General features: G+C 34.6%; 1 protein-coding gene across 4 annotated transcripts in view; it reads left to right on the top strand.

The window, feature by feature from the left end:
• Positions 1–23,410, top strand: part of ATP2B2 (ATPase plasma membrane Ca2+ transporting 2) — a 169,218-nt gene that overhangs the window by 72,400 nt on the left and 73,408 nt on the right. Inside the window, exons 5-9 of one of the 4 annotated variants that reach the window (XM_070735778.1) lie at positions 1,478–1,616; positions 6,236–6,348; positions 16,867–16,908; positions 18,892–19,056; positions 22,274–22,488. In XM_070735778.1, the coding sequence (XP_070591879.1) occupies positions 1,478–1,616; positions 6,236–6,348; positions 16,867–16,908; positions 18,892–19,056; positions 22,274–22,488 (674 nt within the window). The remainder of the gene's footprint in view (positions 1–1,477; positions 1,617–6,235; positions 6,349–16,866; positions 16,909–18,891; positions 19,057–22,273; positions 22,489–23,410) is intronic. The other 3 variants (XM_070735781.1, XM_070735779.1, XM_070735780.1) reach the window with 3 other exon arrangements.

Raw genomic sequence — 23,410 nt, 5'->3', positions numbered from 1 at the left:
ACTGCATAACAAAAGACAAAAATTAATTCAGATCAATGGCCTATCAAGTTTAGCATTATGTTCTTACAGCAACCAACAAGTTCTTACAAGCAAGTATGAGTTTGGTCCTCTTTCATTGCACTATGCAATTTTTCTTCAAAAGTGTGCTTTCCTCATCCTTGAAGGAGATATTTTTAGGATATCAAGAAATTATTTGTAGCAGTATGCTCCATGAATCTGTCTAGAGAGCTAAATTGTAATTATCTACTTCAATGGTGAAATCTACTTACTTTCCCTATTGGTTTGGAAGCGTGCCCACTGTTGTGTGCGCTTTTTTACCCTCTGCACATGTGCAGAAGCATTTGTGCATGCTGAGAGGGTTAAAAAAGAAGATGGTAACATCTGGGCATGTGGGCGGAGCCTCACATTACCATTGCTATGTTTCTCTGAACCACCAGCAGCCACCATTACAGGTACGTCCACACTGGGCCAAACCGGTCTATTTGTGAATTCATATGTGCTGTGAGAAGAAATTCTCCCATTTCTTTATGTTTGAATGACTCTAAATTTTAGTATCTAAGGGAAATTGGCCAATTTCACACGTAATTCTGTCATGTTGCCTTTTACTCTAGTAAAAATGAACAGGGCTTGCATAGTAGAAATTCCTTGTGATCTTAATACTTAATTTCATATAGCAAGTAAGTCATTATTAGTATCATTTTTAAAAAGCGAAGAAATGGAATGTTGGACACAATCCAGAGTGTCTAACAGTAACTTTATCAATACAAGAGAATATTTGTAGCTCAAGGTTGAATTGTAGAGGGCGGGGAAAATATTTACTGACCCCTCACATCCTGGACACAAATTGTTTCAACTCCTACCCTCAAAACGTCGCTACAGAGCACTGCACACCAAGACAACTAGACACAAGAACAGTTTTTTCCCGAACGCCATCACTCTACTAAACAAATAATTCCCTCAACACTGTCAGACTTTCTACTAAATCTGCACTTCTACTAGTTTTTCTCATCATTCCTATCACCCATTTCCTCCCATGTTGACTGTATGACTGTAACTTGTTGCGTATATCCTAAGATTTTTATTAATATTGCTTCTTCATTGTTTATTTGACCCCTATGACAATCATTAAATGTTGTACCACATGATTCTTGACAAATGTATATTTTATTTTATGTACGTTGAGAGCATATGCACCAAGACAAATTCCTTGTGTGTCCAATCACACTTGGCCAATACAAATTCTATTCTATTCTATTCTATTCTATTCTGTTGCTCTCTGAGCTTGGTTATTTTCTTGCAAATGTTTCTTTACCAAACTAGTAACAAGGTAATTGATGTTACATAATGTGGCAATGAAACGTTTACAAGAAAACAACCAAGCTTGGAGAATACTAGACACACCACTGTAACTTTTTATCATAAGCTAATAGCTTTAATGTGCTGATTATTAATATCTATATTTTAAATATCTTTTAAGGTACCCATGTCATGGAAGGCTCAGGAAGAATGCTGGTTACTGCGGTGGGAGTCAATTCTCAAACAGGCATCATCTTTACTCTACTCGGTGCTGGAGAGGAAGAGGAGAAAAAAGATAAAAAAGGTAAAATTCAACCAAAATATTCTCAAAAGAATATCTAAAGTTATAACATAGACCTGATATTCAAATTTATTATATAGGAATACTTGAATTTATGTTACTGTAACTTAGTCCAGTGAATTTAGTCCTGATTTTTAAAGGCTGTGAGTTGCCTGAACCATGTGTGCATTGGATATTTAGTATGGATGGTTTAAAATACGAGAAGGGAATGTGATCTTAAATTAGCTATACTCCTTTGCAAGATTCATTCTGTATTAATATACATAAAATTCTTTTCAAATTGAAGTTGTATAAAGAATGATAAGTTCATTGCTTCATTAAAAATAAATTATCACTATAATAATTCTTTCATCTGCAGAAATTGAATTGTAATATCAGAATATGAAGCATAAATTGAAGCATATTTAACTTTTTAATTTAAACCGCTACTTACTTAAAGTTTTATCATATTTTATTGCTCGTGATTTTTATTTTAGAGATTTTATCTGCTTGCCAGAAGCAGAGAGATTAAGAGTCCTGCATGACTTAAGTGTTTTATAGCTAACATGAAGTAGTTTAAGTTTGCAATATAGAGTTGGATTCAAATATTCAGTTCCATGAAAAGAAGAAGGATTCTTTCATCGATAATTGGCTGTGGGAGTCTAATTCTACCTCGGTGAATGGAAAATGCTTCTATCCATGGAAATGAACATTTAGACCTAATAAAATATCTACAGGCAAGCTAAGAATGTTTCCCATGTGACATGTTTTTTGGAAAAAAGCTGATTCTGTTCCATGGGAAGTTATGTGACAATTACTTTAATCTCCAGCCCAAAAAGCCAAACCATTTTATCCTAAAAATAGAGCTATCCCTGAGTTGACTATGTGGACACAACCATACAGTTTCCTTGGCAACAGTACTGAAGGAGTTCACCATTGCTTTTTTCTGGGATTACTATTATTATTTTTCTTCCCAGTCTCTTTAAACTACTGTAGGTTTTGAATAAAATAAAAACTTATACTACTGTTTGAGATTTGGCTAATGGTCTTCCTTACAAATATCCAGTGAGTTTCTCATTTAAATATTTTTCTTCTTTATCACTAGTTCATTAATAACTATATTATTGAGAAACTCATTCTTATTTCATAAAAGTCTGTTCTGTGCCTTTTACAGAGAATCTTAAATATACTCAAACTAGAATGCCCCTGTGGTTAGATCATCTATAAACATCTATATTTGTTGACTATGTCATGCTGAATTCCAACTCTAGTATTTCTGTTCAGAAACAAACCCTTTAGAGATTGCTGCATTTTCTTCCCAAGGAAATATAGCCTCCTTACACATAAAGGAGGATAAAATTATTTTAAAAGCAACAGCTGTAGTATATTATATATACATCTATGGAAATGTATAAATCTTTAAATATTATATGTGTTCAAAGTGACAATAAACTTATTATTCTGTAATAAAATTATGTATGAAAAATAGTATATATCCAGATAAATTCTGTGGTGACAAGTAGTAGAAAAAAATGCTTCTCTTCAGAGCTAACAGTATTCTATACTACTGTAAGCAGTGGCCAAATTTCACCAATAATTTCTTACTGAATTTGTTGGAACTTAAGAAGATATACAGTATATTCCAGAATTCCTAAGATTTAACTGAGAATAAATACTAATGAAGAACAGTTCTCACAAAACAGACTATTATAAAATTGTTATCCGTTTTATCATTTCTTGTATCAATTTTTGCTAAGAACATTGTCAGGATAGAGCACTATCATGAGTTAGAAAGCAATTTTCTCAAAAAGTATGGGTGAGTGACTAAGACTTAACCGTTTAAGCATTTTAAATAGAAATAGATAAAAATAGAACTATATAAAGAACCAAGCAATCTTATTTGCGTTTGTTTGCCAGTATCTGCAGTTTATGCCTGTTTTGCTATGAGAAGCTCCTCTTTATTTCTCCCAAACTATTATCTTTTAAGAATAGTTCTCCCTTTTTCTATTTTTAACAATAATTTGCCAATTTACTCTAGCAGCTGAAGAAGAGGTAAAAAATAGGAGTCACATTGTTCATATAGCTTTCAGAAGACATTATTATATGTCAGATAAACATTTAAAAAGTTTTTAACGTTCATTGCCATGAATCATTCATTGCCATGAACAGTTTCATTCAAAGAAGCTCCAATAGCTGTTGTCCTGCAAGTACTTCTGTGCATACATTATTTCTTTAAATAGGACATTGGTATGCTTTCAGGATAAATATGTGAACATGGGAGTTGATATCCCTGCTCATTAGTTTATGTCCCTGTTCTCTAAGGACCTTATTCATTCATTGTATGTATGCTTGAAGTTTTCTAAAAGTCTGTGTTTCAGTTTCCTGTAGTGCATGTCTTTCTTCCTCATTAACATTTTGCAAAAATCATCATGCAAATATGATACAGGAAGATGGGCATCAGCTTCAAGAGAGAATAAGAAGCATATTGTTTGATAGGAGAAAAAAAGCTTTTAATAGGACTCTCCTCCCAATGGCTGGAGAGAGAGAAAAGACTCAAGTGAATAGAAAACCCCTTTTGCTATTTAATTTGAATGAAAATAAATAATAAATCTGTACTACTTTTTAATCCCCATTTTTATTCATTGTTTTCTGGCTGTATGGCAAATCTTTGCAAAAGTCATCTTAAAATATGAATTTGCCATTTTCATTTACATTTTGTTACATGTACATGTTTTATAGCATAGCAAAACTAATAGAAAGATTAAATGCCTGAAAAATGAATAAATAAAGTGCATGCACAGGGGCTTAGGGGCTTCCTTAAAGCAGGAGTATAAACCATGCCATGACCACCAACTTTATCTTCCAAGGAAAGGGAGATTGTAATGGAATATACAAGCTGGTTTAAAATTTAAGGATGATCAGACCACATGCCTGTCATGGATAATATCCTCCATGCCCTGATGTACAATGACCAAGACTGTTTCATCCTGTTGTTCTTAAATATGACACTATACTGCTTATTGGCTTCTGTTCCAAACAATACCATTGTTTCAAGACATGTGTACATGAAACTTCAGTAGCCTTCCACATATGCTTTTAGACCTTCAGAAGATTCAGCAACATAATAATTTAAAGACTAAAAGCACTTCTTTAATGACCCCAAGTTTCACAATATTCTATCCCAATATTCACAAATATTCTATCCCAAGACAGACTATTATCTCTGTTTACACAGCTTTTCTCCCAAATATATCCCTACAGGACTAGGGGCAGGAACCTCAGCTCAACAATTTATGTTTTAGAATTATGGGGCAGGCAATCTGTCCTTTTAAAAAGGTGAAAATATCATGCATGTAATTCATATATATAAATTAGGAATCCAAAGAAATATGTTAAAGCATTTAATAGATATAATGCACTTCTTTTAATTTTGTTTTAAAACAAAGCTAGAATCTATAAATGTTTAAAAACCCTGGGCTCACTGTTCTGATAATATCACTATGTCCCCTGCTGTCTGTGATTATAAATAGACTTTAAAATGTGCAGCCCAAGACAACAAAAGGATGTGCCTATTTTGGAAGTGGATGAAAATTAATGTCGGAAGGGATTACAGCATGCACTCTTAATCTTAAATATTTAGAATTAGAACTAAGGCCTGAATCACTTATCTGTTAAATCAGATGCTGGTCTGCATATTATTTGCATTATATTAAAATAAAACTAAAAATAAATACAGAAAACAAGAAATTTTTCCTTAGCATTTGTATTTCTCAGTACAGTATGTTTGAAAAGATCAATCATAATAGAAAACAAATACAACATAGAACCTTTACTTCAGAAAAGGTTTTCATGATGGATAATTAACTCAGTTTCAGTATAGCTTCACTTCAATCAGTACAAAATCAGTAGGAAACTTTTGTGGATTTGTGTATGTGTGTGTGTGTTTGGTGTAAGAACTTCTTGCTTGCCCTGTTCCCCTTTTTGTAAAGAAAACTGCTGACAATTTTTTGCTTGTGATTTATCTCCTGTCATCATCCACTGTAAACATCAAACAATATTATAATGAACTTGTTTTTTCCAAAACAAGACTATACAGGGAACATCAAACATCATTAGTGCATGTTATCTCGAGTTTTCAAAAAACACTATCAGGTTTAGCAGTGAAAATGGTTCCTTGTTAATGAATCAAGGGTTTTTTAATAGGGTATTTTTCAGATGGATTAAGTATATTAATTATGGATATTGTAATATTTTACTATAGTTTAAAATATAATCTATCATTTATAGATAGATGGTTTTTATGAATGCAGAAATTTTTAAATTATTTTTTCCTTTAGTTTTTTAAAAGTAACATAAGAATGTCTGCATATTGGAACAAAGGCATTAGAAGTACTATGTAAAGTCGGTTTCTCACCAACTTTGTTAAAGTTTGTTAACCCTGTTAAATGTCTTTCACATTTCCTTTTATATATAATATTCCATGTATGAGTTTTTGTTCTCCACTTCTGTAACATTCTTGTAATAGCATTCATTTCTAGACATTATGTTGCTTACTTTAAAACAACTATGTTTTAGAAAAAAAAAATAAAGCCACACTAGTCCATAAATGTTTGTGTCATGTGAATTTGTTCATATTATTATTATTTTTCTTTTTTCTTTTATTCATTATTACTCAGTAGATTCTTCCCATTCCTCCTTCCATCCTCCTTCAACTACAGATGGGGCAGCAAGTGCAATTGCCACTGATAATGCAAATACCAGCTTAGTCAATGGTACGTTAAGAACACCGGGAATTTTTTTTTTATTTGAACAATTTCTCTCAACTCTGTCAGCTTCCCTCTTTCTCTCCTGAACTGCACAGATGTGGGATGTGCATGGGGTTACTGGATGAGAGCGCCTATTGTACTGCAGCTTATAAGAGATGCCACACAGCCAACCACTTTATAGCCAGCCAAATTGGCCTTTCTCACTCAAGTAACACTGGGACCAGATCAAGTAGGAATCTAGGGATCTTTTCAAATCAGACTCAAGTAGGAATTAAGGATTTTTACTGTTGAATCAGATTTTAAAGACCATCTTCAAGTATATTTCAAATCAGTTTTCTCCGTGCAAAGGTTTTCAACATCCAACTGTTGTTTCCATGCTTCACAATCCATACTTGAAAGATGGCATGATTGTCTATTTTGTTTCTCATTCTATTTTTCCAAAGTGGCACTCTCATAAGCATTCATGGTCTCAATGTAACTTTGGGAAAACAATCTCCCTGGGGTCAGGAATTTGGTTTAAACACAACTAGCATTAGTGCACAGCTAGTATTAAGGCACTTCATTGTGTTGTGCAACCAATTTTTCTCAACACCAAGTTAAGCATTTTCCATAGATTATGATGTTAGTGTAACATATTTTCTGAACTATCCATGTGGCTTGAATGTGGTTTCATACATTTTCTCTCCTTTGAACCAAAATACCTTCAGTCTTGAAATTTGGAATGTGTCTTTGACCAACTTCTTGACTCCATTTCTTAGCATGTTCATATTATAAATTCCATATCAAGGAAATAAATTTAAGTGTGGATGGGGAATTTTAATCTGAGACATAAATGAAATATTTGCATATTGTGAAATATTTTTGTTATCTTCAATTTATTCTTTGGCATCACCATTATTGCTGATACTCTTAATAATAGAAGCATAGATCCATAAACTTAGATATGGATCTAATTGGATTTTACCAGGGGCAAAAAATAGAAGTAAGTATAGAGCTTGTACTTTTTTTCAAGCAGATGTTTCCTCTGCCTCCAAAACAAAAACAAAACAAAAAATGGCAAAAAAGAAAGATATTCAAGGAATTAGTTTCAGTTTAGTAATGAGATGTCAATGGTAAGTTGAATGCTTAGGTGATGCAAGGATCAGATTATATCCATTGACAAAAGTTCAGAAATAGTTTATCCTTGCCTTCTTCCTGTGACTGAGAGTGACTCAGTGAATCATCCATGTGGCTTTGTGCCTATGCCTGGTTTCTAACCTGGTGCTTAACCACTACACCACCTTGATTCTCATTTATGTATGTTGTGCTATGTTGTTTTGTGTTGTATTGTGTTAATTATATTTATTATAGCAAGTGGAAGAAGTGTAAGGAAATGCTATTGTGATAAGTGCATATTTTGAGATAAGCTCTTCCTATTTTAGTTCTTCCCTGAATTTCATTACGTTAATGAATTCGTTTTAATTCTCCCTAGATCATGAAATAGCAGAAGACCTTGGACAAACCTGAAATGTGTGTAATTTAAAACACATTTTTTGCATCATTCTATTTTAAAAATATTTACATCAGAATGGGATGTTTTGGCACTGACCCTTGACCTTTGCTCCCAGCCACCCTCTTCAGCCAATTTACAGCCATTGGCCATTCTCTACAGACCCTGCCCTCTCCTCCTGGCCCTTCATCCGTAACCATTCATCCAGACACTGTTTGACCTGGGCCTTTGTCTGAAATTTACTTGATGGGCAGCAGTGCTAGTGCTGGGGGGGGGGGGTGAGGGAGTTGTGGGAGGTAAGCATGTAGTGGCAGGCTGGAGGAGAGAGCGAGAGGTGCAGTGGTGTGTGGCTCATGGCACTATGGGTGAGGGGGAAATGATGGCAGCGTTGGGCAGGCAGCCAAATTGCCTGTTAGGCATCCGGCCAAGTCCAGGCATAGAGACAACAGTGGGGTGGTGGGTGGTCAAAATGGGAAGCTGCACCTGATCCTGTCAGCCTGACACTGAGTGGGCAGTTCGGGTCTCACCCACTACATACCATCGCTCTTCCCTCACAATGCTAGCAGCCTCCCGCCATCTCCTTTCCCCTACAATGCCAGCAGCTGTACGCCCCATGGCTCTTGCTCTCTCCCCCAGCCTGCCACCATTCCTATTGCATGCTGCCCCCACACAGCCTCCTCAATCATCACCTCAGCACCATCATTGCCACCTATCACCATATTGACTGGGGGATTTCAAAGGTCCAGGTCAAACAGTATCTGGATGAATGGGCATGGACGAAGTGCCCGGGGCAGAGGGCTCGTATCCATTGTCAATGGAGAATGTCCAGTGGAGACAAGTGGAAGAGAAAAGCTGGCTGAGATGGGTGGCTGGGGGCAATGGGAGCACAGCTAAGAGTTGGTGCTGTTCAAGAGGATGTACCATAAACTACTTGTAACACAAAGTTCTGTGTAACCATGGAACATTTGAAAAATGGCTTCTGCAGGTACTTAATGCTTTTATCAGAACAACAGAAGCAGCATTATGGAGTTGCATATTGACAATAAAATACTATTTTTAACAATAAAATACAGTAATACCTCATGATACGAACTTAATTGGTGCAAGGAGGAGGTTCGTAAGACGAAAGGTTCGTAAGACGAAACATTGTTTCCCATAGGAAACAATGTAAAGTCAATTAATCCGTGCAACCAAAAAAACCCCCGCAAAAAAACGGCTTTCGGCGACTGCTGGGAAGCCGCACGTCTTTTTTGAAAGGTGACAGCCGGCCTGGGGGGCTTCCCAGCACCCCCCCGAACCCCGAACCCGGGTTCGGGGGGTGCTGGCAAGCCCCCCAGGCCAGCTGCGACCTTTTAAAACAGCCGCGCCGCTTCCCAGCTGTCTCCTGAAGCCGAACGCTAAAGCCGAACTTCCGCGTTCGGCTTCAGAAGCGGCGCGGCTGTTTTAAAAGGTGACAGCCGGGCTGGGGGGCTTCCCAGCAACCTCCTGAACTGAACCCGGGGTTCAGAAAAATTTTGCCTCTTCTTACGAACTTTGTTCGAGTTACGAACCGGCGTTCGGGAGGCTTCTGGGAAGCCCCGCCGCCCGGCTGTCACCTTTTAAAACAGCCGCGCGGCTTCCCAGCAGTCTCCGAACGCCGGTTCGTAACTCGAAAAAAGTTCGTAAGAAGAGGCAAAATTTTTCTGAACCCCGGGTTCGTATCACGAGTTGTTCGTAAGACGAGGGGTTCGTATCTTGAGGTACCACTGTACTATTTTTAAATACTAGTATTTAATGCTCTTTAATATTACAGCTGTTAATAACAAGCATTAATGATAGCAATGATAATGTTGTTAATGATTTTCTTCAGGGAAAGGATTCTGTAGTATTTTTTTCAGATTATCGTCATAATATTTTTATATTTAGTTGGATTATGTTGGAAGTTCTCATGCATGAATCAAAGATCCGGAATAATGTTGCATTGGTCTTGTTTGTTGATCATGTACAGTATTTTCTTGTGGATCATATGTAAGATTTATGCAAAATGCTATGCTGAAAAATTTATTAAGACTTGTGTTCATTCAAATTAATTTGTATATGGCCAAGTCTTTTACTTTTGTCTTTAAAACAATTATTTTTTAACTATATCAAAATTATTTTATAACTTCCAGCTGCTTTAGAAGCAATTTACATGGGTTAAATATGTGTCTATGTTGACAGGTAGAAATATTATTTGAGAAAAGCAAATCTAAATATTTCTTAGTTTTTGCATTTGATTCCTAGACCTTTTTCTAGTTTTAAACATGCTAGACTCCTACATTTCATCTTGTTGAATCTTATTGATTTTACATGGTACTTTTTAAAACCTGAGTGATTGACTATTTTTTTTACTGTCTTAATCACAGCAAATCGAGAAAAAAATACCCTAGGTGTAACCTGAAATTACGGCCCTTGATAAAAATCTAATTTAAAAGTCTTTCATTTTCTTCCCCCTTAATACATGCTCTACAACAGCTGCTTTTTTTGTTTTGTTGATTCTCTTCTCAGTTAAAAGTTGTGGAAAACTTCAGACCCTGACATTAACTTAAAAGCTGTTCTCATCAAGTTGTCATAACATGAAACTCAATTGGAGTTCATAAATCATCTGCATTTAGGACATGCAGAAATCTTACTTAAGAATTCTTACTGTTTGATGAAAACCTGCATGTTTTAATTCCTGGTAAATGTACTACTGTGCTAAAGGGCTAGTATAATTTGGATAGAGAATTTTTGTTTTATTATTGTTTTGTTTTCAAAAGGCATGTGCTTGATTATTTGAATGAACCAAAATAAATCAGGAATTGAAAACTGTGTTTCTTCAACTCTTGCTGAATTGTCATTCCCATCATTGTCCTCTATTGAGGAATGCTGATATCATTTAGTGATATCTACATAGCTCCATATCTGATCCAGAAACTGAGTTTTATTGATGAAATACAAGACAAAAGCAAGAGGCAAATTGGAGGGAGGATAATGAGCAGCATGATGTTGATCATGGAAGTTACATAGCAGCAGACTTGACTTCTCAAGAAAGGAACTTAAGGCAGAATATTTGCCTGTGTGTGTGAGAGAGTGAAAGAGACAGAGAAACACAAAGAAAGAAGGAACCATACATTTCCTTTCTTATGTTTCATATTGGCATGGCTTCAACAGGAAGAATCCACTGAAATGGGGAAAACAATTATTCATGAATGTTCATGAAAACAGCATTCAAAGCTGTAATTATTTAAGAATTAAATAAGGCTTAGTTTTATTCTAAGGAAGCATATTCTGGAATCTCCTGGAGATAACAAGATGAGCCATCAAAGGAAAAGTAGAACCAGGAGCACTTACCATTTAAGCAGATTGGCTAACTACAGAGAAAGGGAAACTAGGAAAGTTGTGATGGGATTTAGTCAGCAAAACCGAAAAATAAATATGAGATCTAATTCTCTTAGGTGGTCCCAAAGTGTGTGGCATTGACATCTACTTTGATTAGGACTCTCAAAATATTCAATAGTTGCTTTCATTATGGTTTTTATGGTTTTATGTTGACTGATCCTAACAGTTTTCAATTTATGTGCATTCAGAATATAATTTTATTCTGTAATAATTTATAACAAACATAATCATTTTTACATTTGATGAACTATACTTTTTCTGTAGAACATTTAATTGGAAAATGTTTCAAGTAGCAATTCGATTTTAGCTAAATTCTAAGCTACGTCTGCTATTTATTTTGCTTTCTATTTCACCAGACAAAACTAGGCATTCAGAATTTTTTTTCTGTATCTAAAAAAGTACAATGTAACACTCTGGCTGTGTTGAAATGTCCAAATTATTATTGTAAAATAAAGTCTGAGATCTGAACACGTTAAGACTGTTAAGCCTTGTAATAGATAATGTGGAATTGAAAGATGTCACATCCACCAAAGCAATCTATAGAGTAAGGTATAAACACTATATGCAAGCACAAAAATGCGTCTTGTAGATGTTCTTTCCTCATTCTCTAAGCTTTCAAGGAAAATCAGTTGTGAGAGGTTGGCAGTGAAAAAACTATAACAGGATACGTTTTTGTCTTTTTTAAAATAAAATAAAAAAATTATTTCATAGTAATCTCAGCCAGTAAAGAATGATATATGTCCAATGCCATTCTGGAGGACCTGTCTGAGTGTTAATCACTTCTTGCTTGATTTGGTATCTCAAGAATGCAGAGAAATTGATGAGTTATTTAAGAAGTCAAAGTTCAATGTTGAGGCTATACCCTCTGGCTGTAAATCCATTTGATCCTGAGCTTAAATTAAGTTTGAAAATTATTATGGAGTTTCATAACTCCAGATCATCTTTCTACTGCCCCGAGAGGAAAACAATCTCCAGGGCAGGGTTTCTATGCAGACAAAGACTTTTCTGGACAATGACTGCCACTCCATCACCCCTTCCCTGGAATTGTGGCTGATATAAAACCCATCCAGGCAGATATCTGAGAGGGGAACCTCCAGTCTTGGCCCAGCCAGGTCTCAGTTATGCATACCAGGTCAGCCTCTTCCTCCAGAATTAAGTCCTGAAAGGGGGGGAGTTTGTTAACAAGAGACCTGGCATTAAGCAACAGCAGCCTAAGGCCAGAACCCTGACATTTATTTATTTATTTATTAGATTTCTATTCCACCCTTCTCTGCAGACTCAGGGCAGCATCCCAAGTCATTAGGTATTGAGAGGTGCCAGAACAAGTAATCGCTTTGAAACAGCAAGTCCTAGTTCCCCGAGAGTGGCCTACTCCTTTCTCTCCACATAATAATAATTAATAAATACTTTATTGTCATTGTATGTATATACACATATACTCATGCAACTAAATTTGTATGACCCCAAAGACCAATCCTAACATACATAGCAATCCAAAGGAACATGCTCAATTTCCCACCTGAACCATCCAACATCCACACAACAGACCAAGTAGTATTGTCCAGCAGTTCACTGATGGTGATCCCCTAGTTCATTGCTTAGTGCAATTATAGCTCTGGAATAAAAAAATGTACAGAAAACATGTCGTTTGAGTTTTAAATGTTCTGTATCTTCTGCCAGAAGGCAGCAGTCCAAAAAGATTGTAAGCAGGGTGAGAAGAGTCTCTGAGAATGTTGTGCACCTTTCTAAATTTACAAGATTTGAAGATATCGTCCAGGACTGGTAGCTGGAGCCCAATGATATTCTGGGCAATTCTAATAATTCTCTGTAAAGCTTTTTTATCCGCTACGGAGTTGCTCCCATACCATGCAAGAATGCCATATGTTAGGATGCTGTCAATGGTGCTGTGATAGTAGGACAACAATAGATGCTGAGATAAATTTATTTTCCTGGGCATTCTTAGGAGGTAGAGCCTCGTTTGTGCCTTATTCACAAGTATGTTAACATTCATAGTCCATGAGATGTCCTCTGTAATATGAATACCCAGAAATTTACAACTACCAACCCCCTCAACCTCTTCACCATTTATGTACAATGGTAAATGTACATCTTTCTTCTTCCTGAAGTCAATTGTCAGTTCTTTAGGTTTTTTTGTGTTAAGTGTAAGATTATTTTCTTTGCACCACAATGTCATCCCTTGTAATTTGTTTCTGTAAACAGACTCATTGTTCTTATCAATTGGCCCCTACCTCTCCCAGTTATGACCATAATACTCCAGCTCTCAAACCCCCTAGAGATCCCTTCTCCCACATCTACGGCCCATCTCCTTCCTGGCAAGCTGGGCTCCCCACTCATACCAAGGCAAGGGTTATATCTGAATCCGCATCTGCTTCTCTTTACACACTCAGCAGAGAGGGCTCCATTCTTTGCCTCCGGCTCACTCATTCTCCACAAAACTCAGTTACTCCCAAGCCATCCCAACACTCTTTCCACACACACATACACACACAGTCCCCCAAAATAGAACCTATAAATTAAAACAGGATGATAAAACAGGATCATTAAAACAGGATAATAAAATTTGCATTACAACTGTAACCCTAGAAAGCTTGAAAGGGTAGTCTATAGGAAAGTAAAGTATCAGAAAGAAAACACCGAGTCTATGGAGAGGGGCGGCATACAAATCTAATAAATAAATAAAATAAATAAATAAATAAATATGGACTGTTGTTAGGACCCCTAAATGTGGCTTGCCAATGAAACACGTCCTTTCCAACAGGGCCTGGAGAATAGTTTCTGAACTAGTTTCCTCCAGTGGGGAAGGGGGACATGCAGGAGCAGACAGGGGAAACAAACAGGCCCCACAACAGGCAAACAGAATATAATATTATATAAAACATAATAGACCCCATCTCATACTGTGTGAGTGAAGAAAAAAATATTTATGAAAAAATGCTTATAATGATAGTTTAAATGCAATAAAAAGTAGATTACAAAATATCAGGTTAAGAGTTTTAAAATACCATACATAACTAAACTTTGGTAGACATTTTTTCCATTCTAAGGATTTAATGCCAAAGGAATTTATATGCCAATGTTTTAAGACATAACAACATTATAATATTTCTTTTTCTGAAGAAAGAACATGAAATCATTTTTGATAATTGCATATACAACAAAGGTATTCTTCGTGAAATATGGATATAAAACATTCAAAACAACTTTAAAACAATAGGCATGCTTTTTTTCATTACAGAAAAGAGTTTAATTTGAGTTTGCAGTAATTGTAAAGAATTTATTTATATAATTTCTATAGCTGCTGATTTCAGACAAATGACTATAATGGTTAAACAATAGTAAAATCAGTTTTACAATAATAAATTGGACATGCAGGGTTCTTTGCTAATGTCAAGAATACATGCAATTCCTTATCACAAATTCAGGAAAAACTATTCTTTAAAAGAACACATTAAAAGATACCTATTTGAGAGTTTGTATATAAACATATACAGTCATTTTAGTGGGAAGAGTGGGGGGAATGTGAATTGCTGAAATCAATATAGAATGATTTGCAAGTTACCAAAATACTTTTCTAGGGAAATACTTAATTGAATACTGAACTTTATTTCCTTTGCAGGATATTTCAAATGTCTTTAGTTATTTGACATCCATCAATAAATATTGATTTCATAAGAAATTTTAATACATGTCGATCTTTTAAACGTTAAGTCAATATTTTGGATTATTTTTGTCATGTATAAACTCACTAATCATATGATATAATCTGATTTATCATAAATAAATAGACCTATTAGATTTGCACATTGTCATACAGTGCCCATAATAATTTTTGTTTATGTTAGGTTTCAAACTACAATTAAATATCATTTTAAAAGCATAAACAAAGATGCTGGAAATGTATACTAAACTTCTATTCTTTTTAGCATTCATATCTTTTAATATGGTACTAGTTCTACCATTTAATAAAATAATTTTAAAATGTTAATTTTTATTAGTCTGAGGCAATGCCTAGGCTTTGTTGTGGACTAAAAGCTTTATGGCCTTTAAGCTTCCCATTTAGAATTTGATCAGTAATTTTTGTTCTGCAATTGTTGAAACTTTAGCAGAGCTTTCTGAACTGGAAAAATTAGCAAAGGATTTCTCTGCAAAGTGCAGCCCTAGGAGATATCAGTGTTTAGGAACGGATAAGCACCAGGCAGCATGACCTGGAAATTATTGTGGCTGCTTTGAACATTTCACATGTATTCTGAATACATTCAAAAGAAAGGGAACTTGAATGTTGAAAAAAAAGATAGAGGGGATTTTTTTTCTTATGCCTTCTACAATTTATATTCCAGAAGAAAAATGCTCATTTTAAGAGCCTGGAGTGAATATCAATTTTAGTACTATGAAATGCTTTTAGTATCCTATTTACTCTTCAGATGTCAGAACAAGCCACTGGGCTTGTTATCTTTTTTCATTTTTTTAAAAAAATCATCTTTAATCTTTAAAATGACACTAAAGCTCAGGGTTAAGAGAGATGAACTTTGGCTAGGTCAGAAATCTAAGCAACATGAGCCTTTTAGTGCCAGGCTTCCAGCTGACAGAGACTTAAAAATCAATAAATGGGTATCGATTACAAACCATATTATTATAATTATACCTTCAAGTCAATATTGACGTCTGGTGACTGCCTGGACAAGTGTCTGCAGTTTTCCTGACAGGATTTCATAATTGGTTCACATGGTCTTCTTTCTAGGGCTGAGAGAGAATAACTGGCCCAAGGTCACTCAGATATTTTGGGTCTAAGGCAGGCCTGGAATTTACAATCTCCCATTCTGGAGCTTGTTACTTTAACTACCACATTGAATTGGTTCTAGATTAGATTAGATGATTAAATTCTTCTCTGAAATTTATCTTAATCCTTACTTAGTCCATTTTAATACACCCCTGGATTAGGAAGTAGAAGATGATAACAAACCATTCCAGGTCCTTAAAATATATTACAAGCTCCTTTATAATATGATACATTTAAAGTTGTACAGAGAGCTTTTAAAAATTGGTTACTGTAAGACACTCAGTATAGGAATTTATACGTAACTACCGGTATGAAACATTTTAAAAATGGCACTCATTAGATCCCAGTACTTTGGTAAGAATGACAAGAGTGAGAATTTACTTCTTTGGGACATGATGGGACCATGGAATGGGGCAGGGTTTGTGTCATGATGCTGCTTTCATTGGTGTATTGCCCTTTGCTTCCCGTTCCCCACGCTGCTGTTGAAATATGCTCTTTAGATAATTTGGAATGATTAATTTAGGTGTTGAGTTATACAAAACATCCTGCCTTAAAATATGTATAACTGTTATTAATACATAATTCATGGGGAAGTCTTCAGTGGCAAATGTATTCATTTAGTTGCAAAATTTTGTCCAGGAAGATCCTTTGTGTGCATAAATATCTCAATGGGCATTACGTTTTATTTAAAACACGATCATACTTTTTATTGCTTTTAAAATTTAAATTCTGTCCTTTTCATACTCTTTCTGTGTATTGATTGTTTATTATGTGTTTTGTTTTTTGTTTATTTGTTATTTGATTTTTTTTTTTGTCTGCTACAATTCTCATCATGTAGGCAAAATGCAGGATGGGAATATGGAAAACAGCCAGAATAAAGGTAATGTTCTTTATATCAAGGGAGATTGTTAAAATTACTTTAGAGAGCAAAGTATTAGTGAGGTTCAAATTGGGAGTTGGGTTAGGGTAAATGCCAAGTATCCACAAACTGTTAGTCTTTCCTTCCACTGAGGTTGTGTGTAGAGGTAGGGAGAATAGTCAGCTAGATCAAGACACTTTTATCTTCTGCTACTATCAGTGGGAAAATTTGTTACTCAGCAAGCTTTATAGGAATGTAAAATTGTTCCTCTCATGTCCTCAATAATTTCATATATTTACCTATGTATGTTACATAATAATAATAATAATAATAATAATAATAATAATAATAATAATAATAATAATTTATTAGATTTGTATGCCGCCCTCTCCAAGGATTCGGAGCGGCTTAGTGAAAAGATTATTTTAGTGAAAAGATTAGCCCTACAACTGTGATAATCTTGGTCTATATATGCAATATAGATGCACGCATGTGTTTACACATGCACCCACTCATCCACAGAATCATAAACATGCATATGCATATATAAGCCTGGGATTGAAATCTTGATTGCATATATTCAATTTCCTGAATTTTTCAGCAAGAATGTGACACAGCAATATTTCCTTTATCATTTGTCTGTTCAAAATCTATGATATATAAACATGTATTTAATATATTATGTCTAAATTATCCTTTTTAAAGCAAAGATGAAAACATAAATGAAAGAACAAGAAAAGTTTTGAATTGCATATTATTTTGTTGATTTTTAACCAGGTTTTTTAAAATTAGGATTTGTTTGTTGATTGTATGCATCCAGAATCACAATTGTTCTAGATGGCAGTGATATATTTTTCTTTAAAAACATAAGTGTAAATTTGTAGGGCTAGGAAATAATTTGGATATCACTAATCCAGGATTATTTTTGAGTTACCTCCTTCAGTCCCCAGTGTGTATGAACAAATGTGGGAAGTAGAAAGTAACAAAATATCTGGTAGATATCAGAGTACTTATCTCTAATCCAACCCAGAAGTGCTACAATGTTGATTTGCTTAAAGACATTTGCATATGTGCCATAGATTCAATCCACTCTCTGACTGTCATGGAGTAAAAATGAAAGTATTTTTAGATGTTACATTTGATAGATAGATAGATAGATAGATAGATAGATAGATAGATAGATAGATAGATAGATAGATAGATAGATAGATAGATAGATAGATAATTAGATAGGTAGGTAGGTAGGTAGGTAGATAGATAGATAGATAGATAGATAGATAGATAGATAGATAGATAGATAGATAGATAGATACATACATACATGGATAGATAGATAGATTAGATAGATAGATAGATAGATAGATAGATAGATAGATAGATAGATAGATAGATAGATAAAGATAGATAAAGATAGATAGATACATAGATAGATAGAGAGAGAGATATATAGATAGAGATAGATAGATAGATAGATAGATAGATAGATAGATAGAGATAGATAGATAGATAGATAGATAGATAGATAGATAGATAGATAGATAGATAGATAGAATTTAAAGGCCATTCATCTTTTCTCAGGATAACTCTGGGCAGCTTAGAATTATTAAAAAAAACTATATAAACTAAAAATATCACATTCTTTTTAATTTGTATAGAAACACTATATAAATTCAAAGCATATCGTGAAACACTATAGCACTATTGGAGAAATGGTAGATTTATGATTACGCGATTGTAAATAAAACACATGTATCGTAAAAAGTAGCAAAAGTATATTTTTATTTAATGATATACGATTACTCCGTCTGCAGCTGAACGCATAGATTAACTGCATAGATTAATTTGTCCAGGCTGAAGATAAAATAGCAAAAGCGTTACATTCAAAGTTCTTTATAGTATAAAGAATCAATAATGGCTATATATAATCCTATTAAAATTATAATCCTGATTCTTAGCTTTTTTAAAGGAATGTATAATCCCCCCAAATACTTCTTTGTATTTAAGCCAAACAGCAGGATGGGGCAGCTGCAATGGAGATGCAGCCACTCAAGAGTGCTGAAGGTGGAGAGGGAGATGATAAAGACAAGAGGAAAGCCAACATGCCTAAGAAAGAGAAATCAGTCCTCCAAGGAAAGCTAACCAAATTGGCTGTCCAAATAGGCAAAGCAGGTAAGATGCACACTGACGCGATATATATATATATATTAAGTGAAAGACCATATTAGAGTAGTGTTCTCAGTTTTGATGTTGGATTTCTAACATCAGTTTCCATATCGCATCTCAGACATTAACACCCTTGAAAATGTCCAAAGATACTTCACCAGAAGAGCCCTTCACTCCTCCACTCGAAATAGAATACCCTACGAGACTAGACTTTCAATCCTGGGCCTAGAAAGCCTAGAACTAAGACGCCTTAAACAAGATCTAAGTATTGCCCACAAGATCATATGCTGCAACATCCTGCCTGTCGGCGACTACTTCAGCTTCAACCACAACAACACAAGAGCACACAACAGATTTAAACTTAATATTAACTGCTCCAAACTTGACTGTAAAAAAATATGACTTCAGTAACCGAGTTGTCGAAGCGTGGAACTCATTACCGGACTCCATAGTGTCATCCCCAAACCCCCAACACTTTACCCTTGGATTATCTACGATTGACCTATCCAGATTCCTAAGAGGTCAGTAAGGGGCGAGTACAAGTGCACTAGAGTGCCTTCCGTCCCCTGTCCTATTGCTCTCCTATATCTGCTATACCTTTCTTCTATTCCTATATCTCTTCTTCTATTCTTTCATTGATATGTTCTATTACTATACCTTCTTTTCTATTATTTCTTAGATATATTTTACTATGAGTATCTCCTCTATAACCTTCATCATGTATTTTACTATGTGTATATAGATATATACCCACTAAAACCCTCATTGTGTATTGGACTAACTAACTAACTAACTAACTAACTAACTAACTAACTAACTAAATAAATAAATAAATAAATAAATAAATAAATAAATAAATAAATAAATAAATATTTAAAAAAACTGTCCAGAAAATTTGACAGAGCAATACATCAACACTCTAGCATGCTTTTAATTCACATGCACTGCTAAATCAAAGTATTTGTTTGGCTTTAGATTGATACGTAAAAAATAAATATGGTTTGTAATTTTCATGATGTATATGTTCAAATAGCTTTGGTTTATTAATCATTACCAAACCACAATTCACAACAAACCTATTCTTACTATTCATAAGAGAAAATACATTTTTTTCTAAGCATTCTATCTTTTACTATTGCACAAAAACAGGTCAAATTAGCAATTGACCATAGCAGGGATTTGCAACATGTTCTGAATTTGAAATATCCTTTTTCTGTTCAAAACAGGTTGCTTTAAATTCAAAGCAATTCAAATATGAAACAACTTACACTATAAAATGAAACTCAGTTCAAAGAAATAATAAAAATCTTCAAGGCAGCATGAAAACATCAATGCACCATTTGATATGAGCATAGCATTTTTTTCAAATTGTGTATTGAATATATCAGTGTTCATAAACTAAGGTAATATGCCCTTTTAAGGAGACACTGTACATACATATATACATTCAGTACATACATACATACATACATACATACATACATACATACATACATACATACATTACATATTTGCTTTCGTATATATATTGGAAGAGACTTTAAAATTTCTGAACTATTCTAGTTGTTGCTGTTGTTAGTTGCAAAGTCTTGTCGAACCATTGCGACCCCATGGACAACATTCCTCCAGCCCTCCCTGTCCTCTACCATCCTCTGGAGTCCATTTAAGCTAGTTGTAATAAATGTTTATTTCTATATTCTTGCTGGTGTTATGACATTTCAGTGACCCATAGATGTATATATCTAACAGTGTTCTCTTCTATAAATTAACATATCTTCCATTTTTCACTTTTCATGGTCAAAACCTGAAATGACTAGAGTAATTTGGTTTAAATTTAGCAGTTTGTCACTTTGAATATAAATAAGCAAGCTAATTACATGCTTTGTTGAAAAATATGTGTATGATTAAACTGCAAAGACAGAAGGTTCTGTAGGAAGGTTATCCTTCTGATAATGAGTAGATAAAAACCATTTATTTTCTTTCTATATTAAACTACTCTGTATATTTAATGTTTGGAATATTCCTGTTTGTGATACATTCAGGAGATGAAGATATAATTAGAATAGGTGCAAGCAAATTGACATATGCCATAGAGCTGCATGCCATTGGCAATTTAATATAAAATGTTAGGAAAAGGAAGGCAATTCACCTATTTCCATACAAGTCATGTGTCATTCCAGCATTTTATAGTTCATCATTATTAAGAATGTGAGAAATGAATCACCAAAAAATATTCCCTTTGTTTGAAAATTCCAGGTTATTGAAAAAAATTGAAAGAAAAGAAATTCCTCATCCTCTTTTCTAGCAATTTTCCTTTCTGAAATTCCTGATGGCTATTTCAGTCTTCATCCTTATCCCTAGAAACCTCTGATATGTGAAATCAGTTACATAACTGCCCATTCTTGCCTTAGTTTTTCTTCCATTTTATTGATATTTCAAATTCTCCTCATAATCCTTCCTCTAGAACAGTGATGTGAAATTTGCATCACCACAGCGTCGCCATGTGATGTATTGTGACTCCCAGCTTTTCAGTAAACTGTGGTGTGGCCAGTGCATGGCGATTCTGCCTACAGGCCTCAGGTTTGACAGCCCCCCTCTAGAACCTTCTTTTCCCCATTGCCTTTTTAACACAAAAAATTCCCTCCAAGAATAAGAGAAAGCTTTATAGCATTGATGGAACTATTTTATATTAAAGGCTTAAACTGTTGTGCCTTCTGATGTCCCACAGAAATGCTAGGAAATTACTTGGATTTATCCAACCTGACATCATTTATTTGTTTGTTTGCTTGCTTGCTTGCAGCCCATGTTGTAACATAATAGTTTTGGGCCTATCTGTCATTCACATGTCTTAGATTGAAAGGTTCTATTCTGATGTAATATACACTGCTCAAAATAAATAAATAAATAAAGGGAACACTCAAATAACACATCCTAGATCTGAACGAATGAAATATTCTAATTGAATACCTTGTTCTGTACAAAGTCGAATGTGCTGACGACAAAATGAAATTGATTGTCAATCAGTGTTGCTTCCTAAGTGGACAGTTTGATTTCACAGAAGTTTGATTTATTTGGAGTTACATTCTGTTGTTTTAAATGTTCCATTTATTTATTTTTTTGAGCAGTATAAAAAAGAGCAGATTTTAGTTTTGAAAATATAATTGTTACATCACACAAAAATTTACTTTTACAATAAATATATATATTCAATTGTCTCTTCTAGGTTTGGTAATGTCAGCAATCACTGTCATCATTTTAGTACTATACTTTACTATTGAAAACTTCGTTGTCAAGAAGAAGCCATGGCTGCCTGAATGCACACCTATATATGTTCAGTATTTTGTCAAGTTCTTTATTATTGGTGTGACAGTGCTTGTAGTTGCTGTTCCAGAAGGACTTCCACTGGCAGTTACAATCTCCCTTGCTTATTCTGTAAAAGTAAGTAGCAGTCTCAAAACTAATATAATTTTTTTTTAAAAGAACCCTTATACACAATTATTTTGAGGATCATATTAAAGGTAAAGGTTTCTTCTGTCTGTGCCCAATTCTAGGGGGCAGTGCTCATTTTAATTTTTTAGCCAAGGGAACAAACAGAACCTGAAGACATTTTGGAGGCCATTTGACCAGCATGACTATATAGCGAGGTGCATGGAATGTTGTTACCTTCCCACTGAAGTGGTGCCTATTGATCTACTTGCATTTGCATCTTTCGAACTGCTGGGTGGGCAAGAGCTGGGGAAAGTAATGGGAGTTCAACCTGTTGCTGTCAGATTAGTCTTAACAGCCTTAACCGCACGCCCCCACCAGAATAATGTTATTTGCCTGTAAATCTTTTCAAAACTATGATTTTTTAAAAGTAAATAAAATAAAATATATTCATGTATTTGGTTGGAAGTAGGCACTACTCTTAAATATTTATGGGCAAAGAACTGATAATGAAGATTTGCATTAGGAGAATAAGGCTGTATTACCTACTTACAGAGTTAAGATATTAATGTTATTATGGAAGCTGTATGCACTTGCTATTGTGATGAGCACACATTGTACTTTATCATTGCCATTAACTGTTAGTGGAGCTCCAACAGAGATTTTTGGGAGCAGGTGGGAGGGAGGACAATTTGTTTTGAATGCTGGAGTGTCTTACGTTTTTTAATTCTGTACAATGGCCAATGTTTGCTTGATTTTTCTAATGTATTCAGAAAATGGTCAGACTCTTTTTCAAGGATTCTAAGGCCCAAATCTTCGTTTTGTTCTCCAGGCTAGTTTTTTCTTTTTCCAAGACAATGTGACATGCAAGATTGTGATAGAAGATAATTCAGAATCAGGCCAATTTCATAGCCCAGTTCTGACCACAATAAAA

Source organism: Erythrolamprus reginae, chromosome 2 (genome assembly GCF_031021105.1).
Source record: "Erythrolamprus reginae isolate rEryReg1 chromosome 2, rEryReg1.hap1, whole genome shotgun sequence".
Lineage (NCBI taxonomy): Eukaryota > Metazoa > Chordata > Lepidosauria > Squamata > Dipsadidae > Erythrolamprus > Erythrolamprus reginae.
The sequence above is the reverse complement of the archived record's forward strand: the minus strand, read 5'-3'. Positions and strand labels throughout refer to the sequence as shown.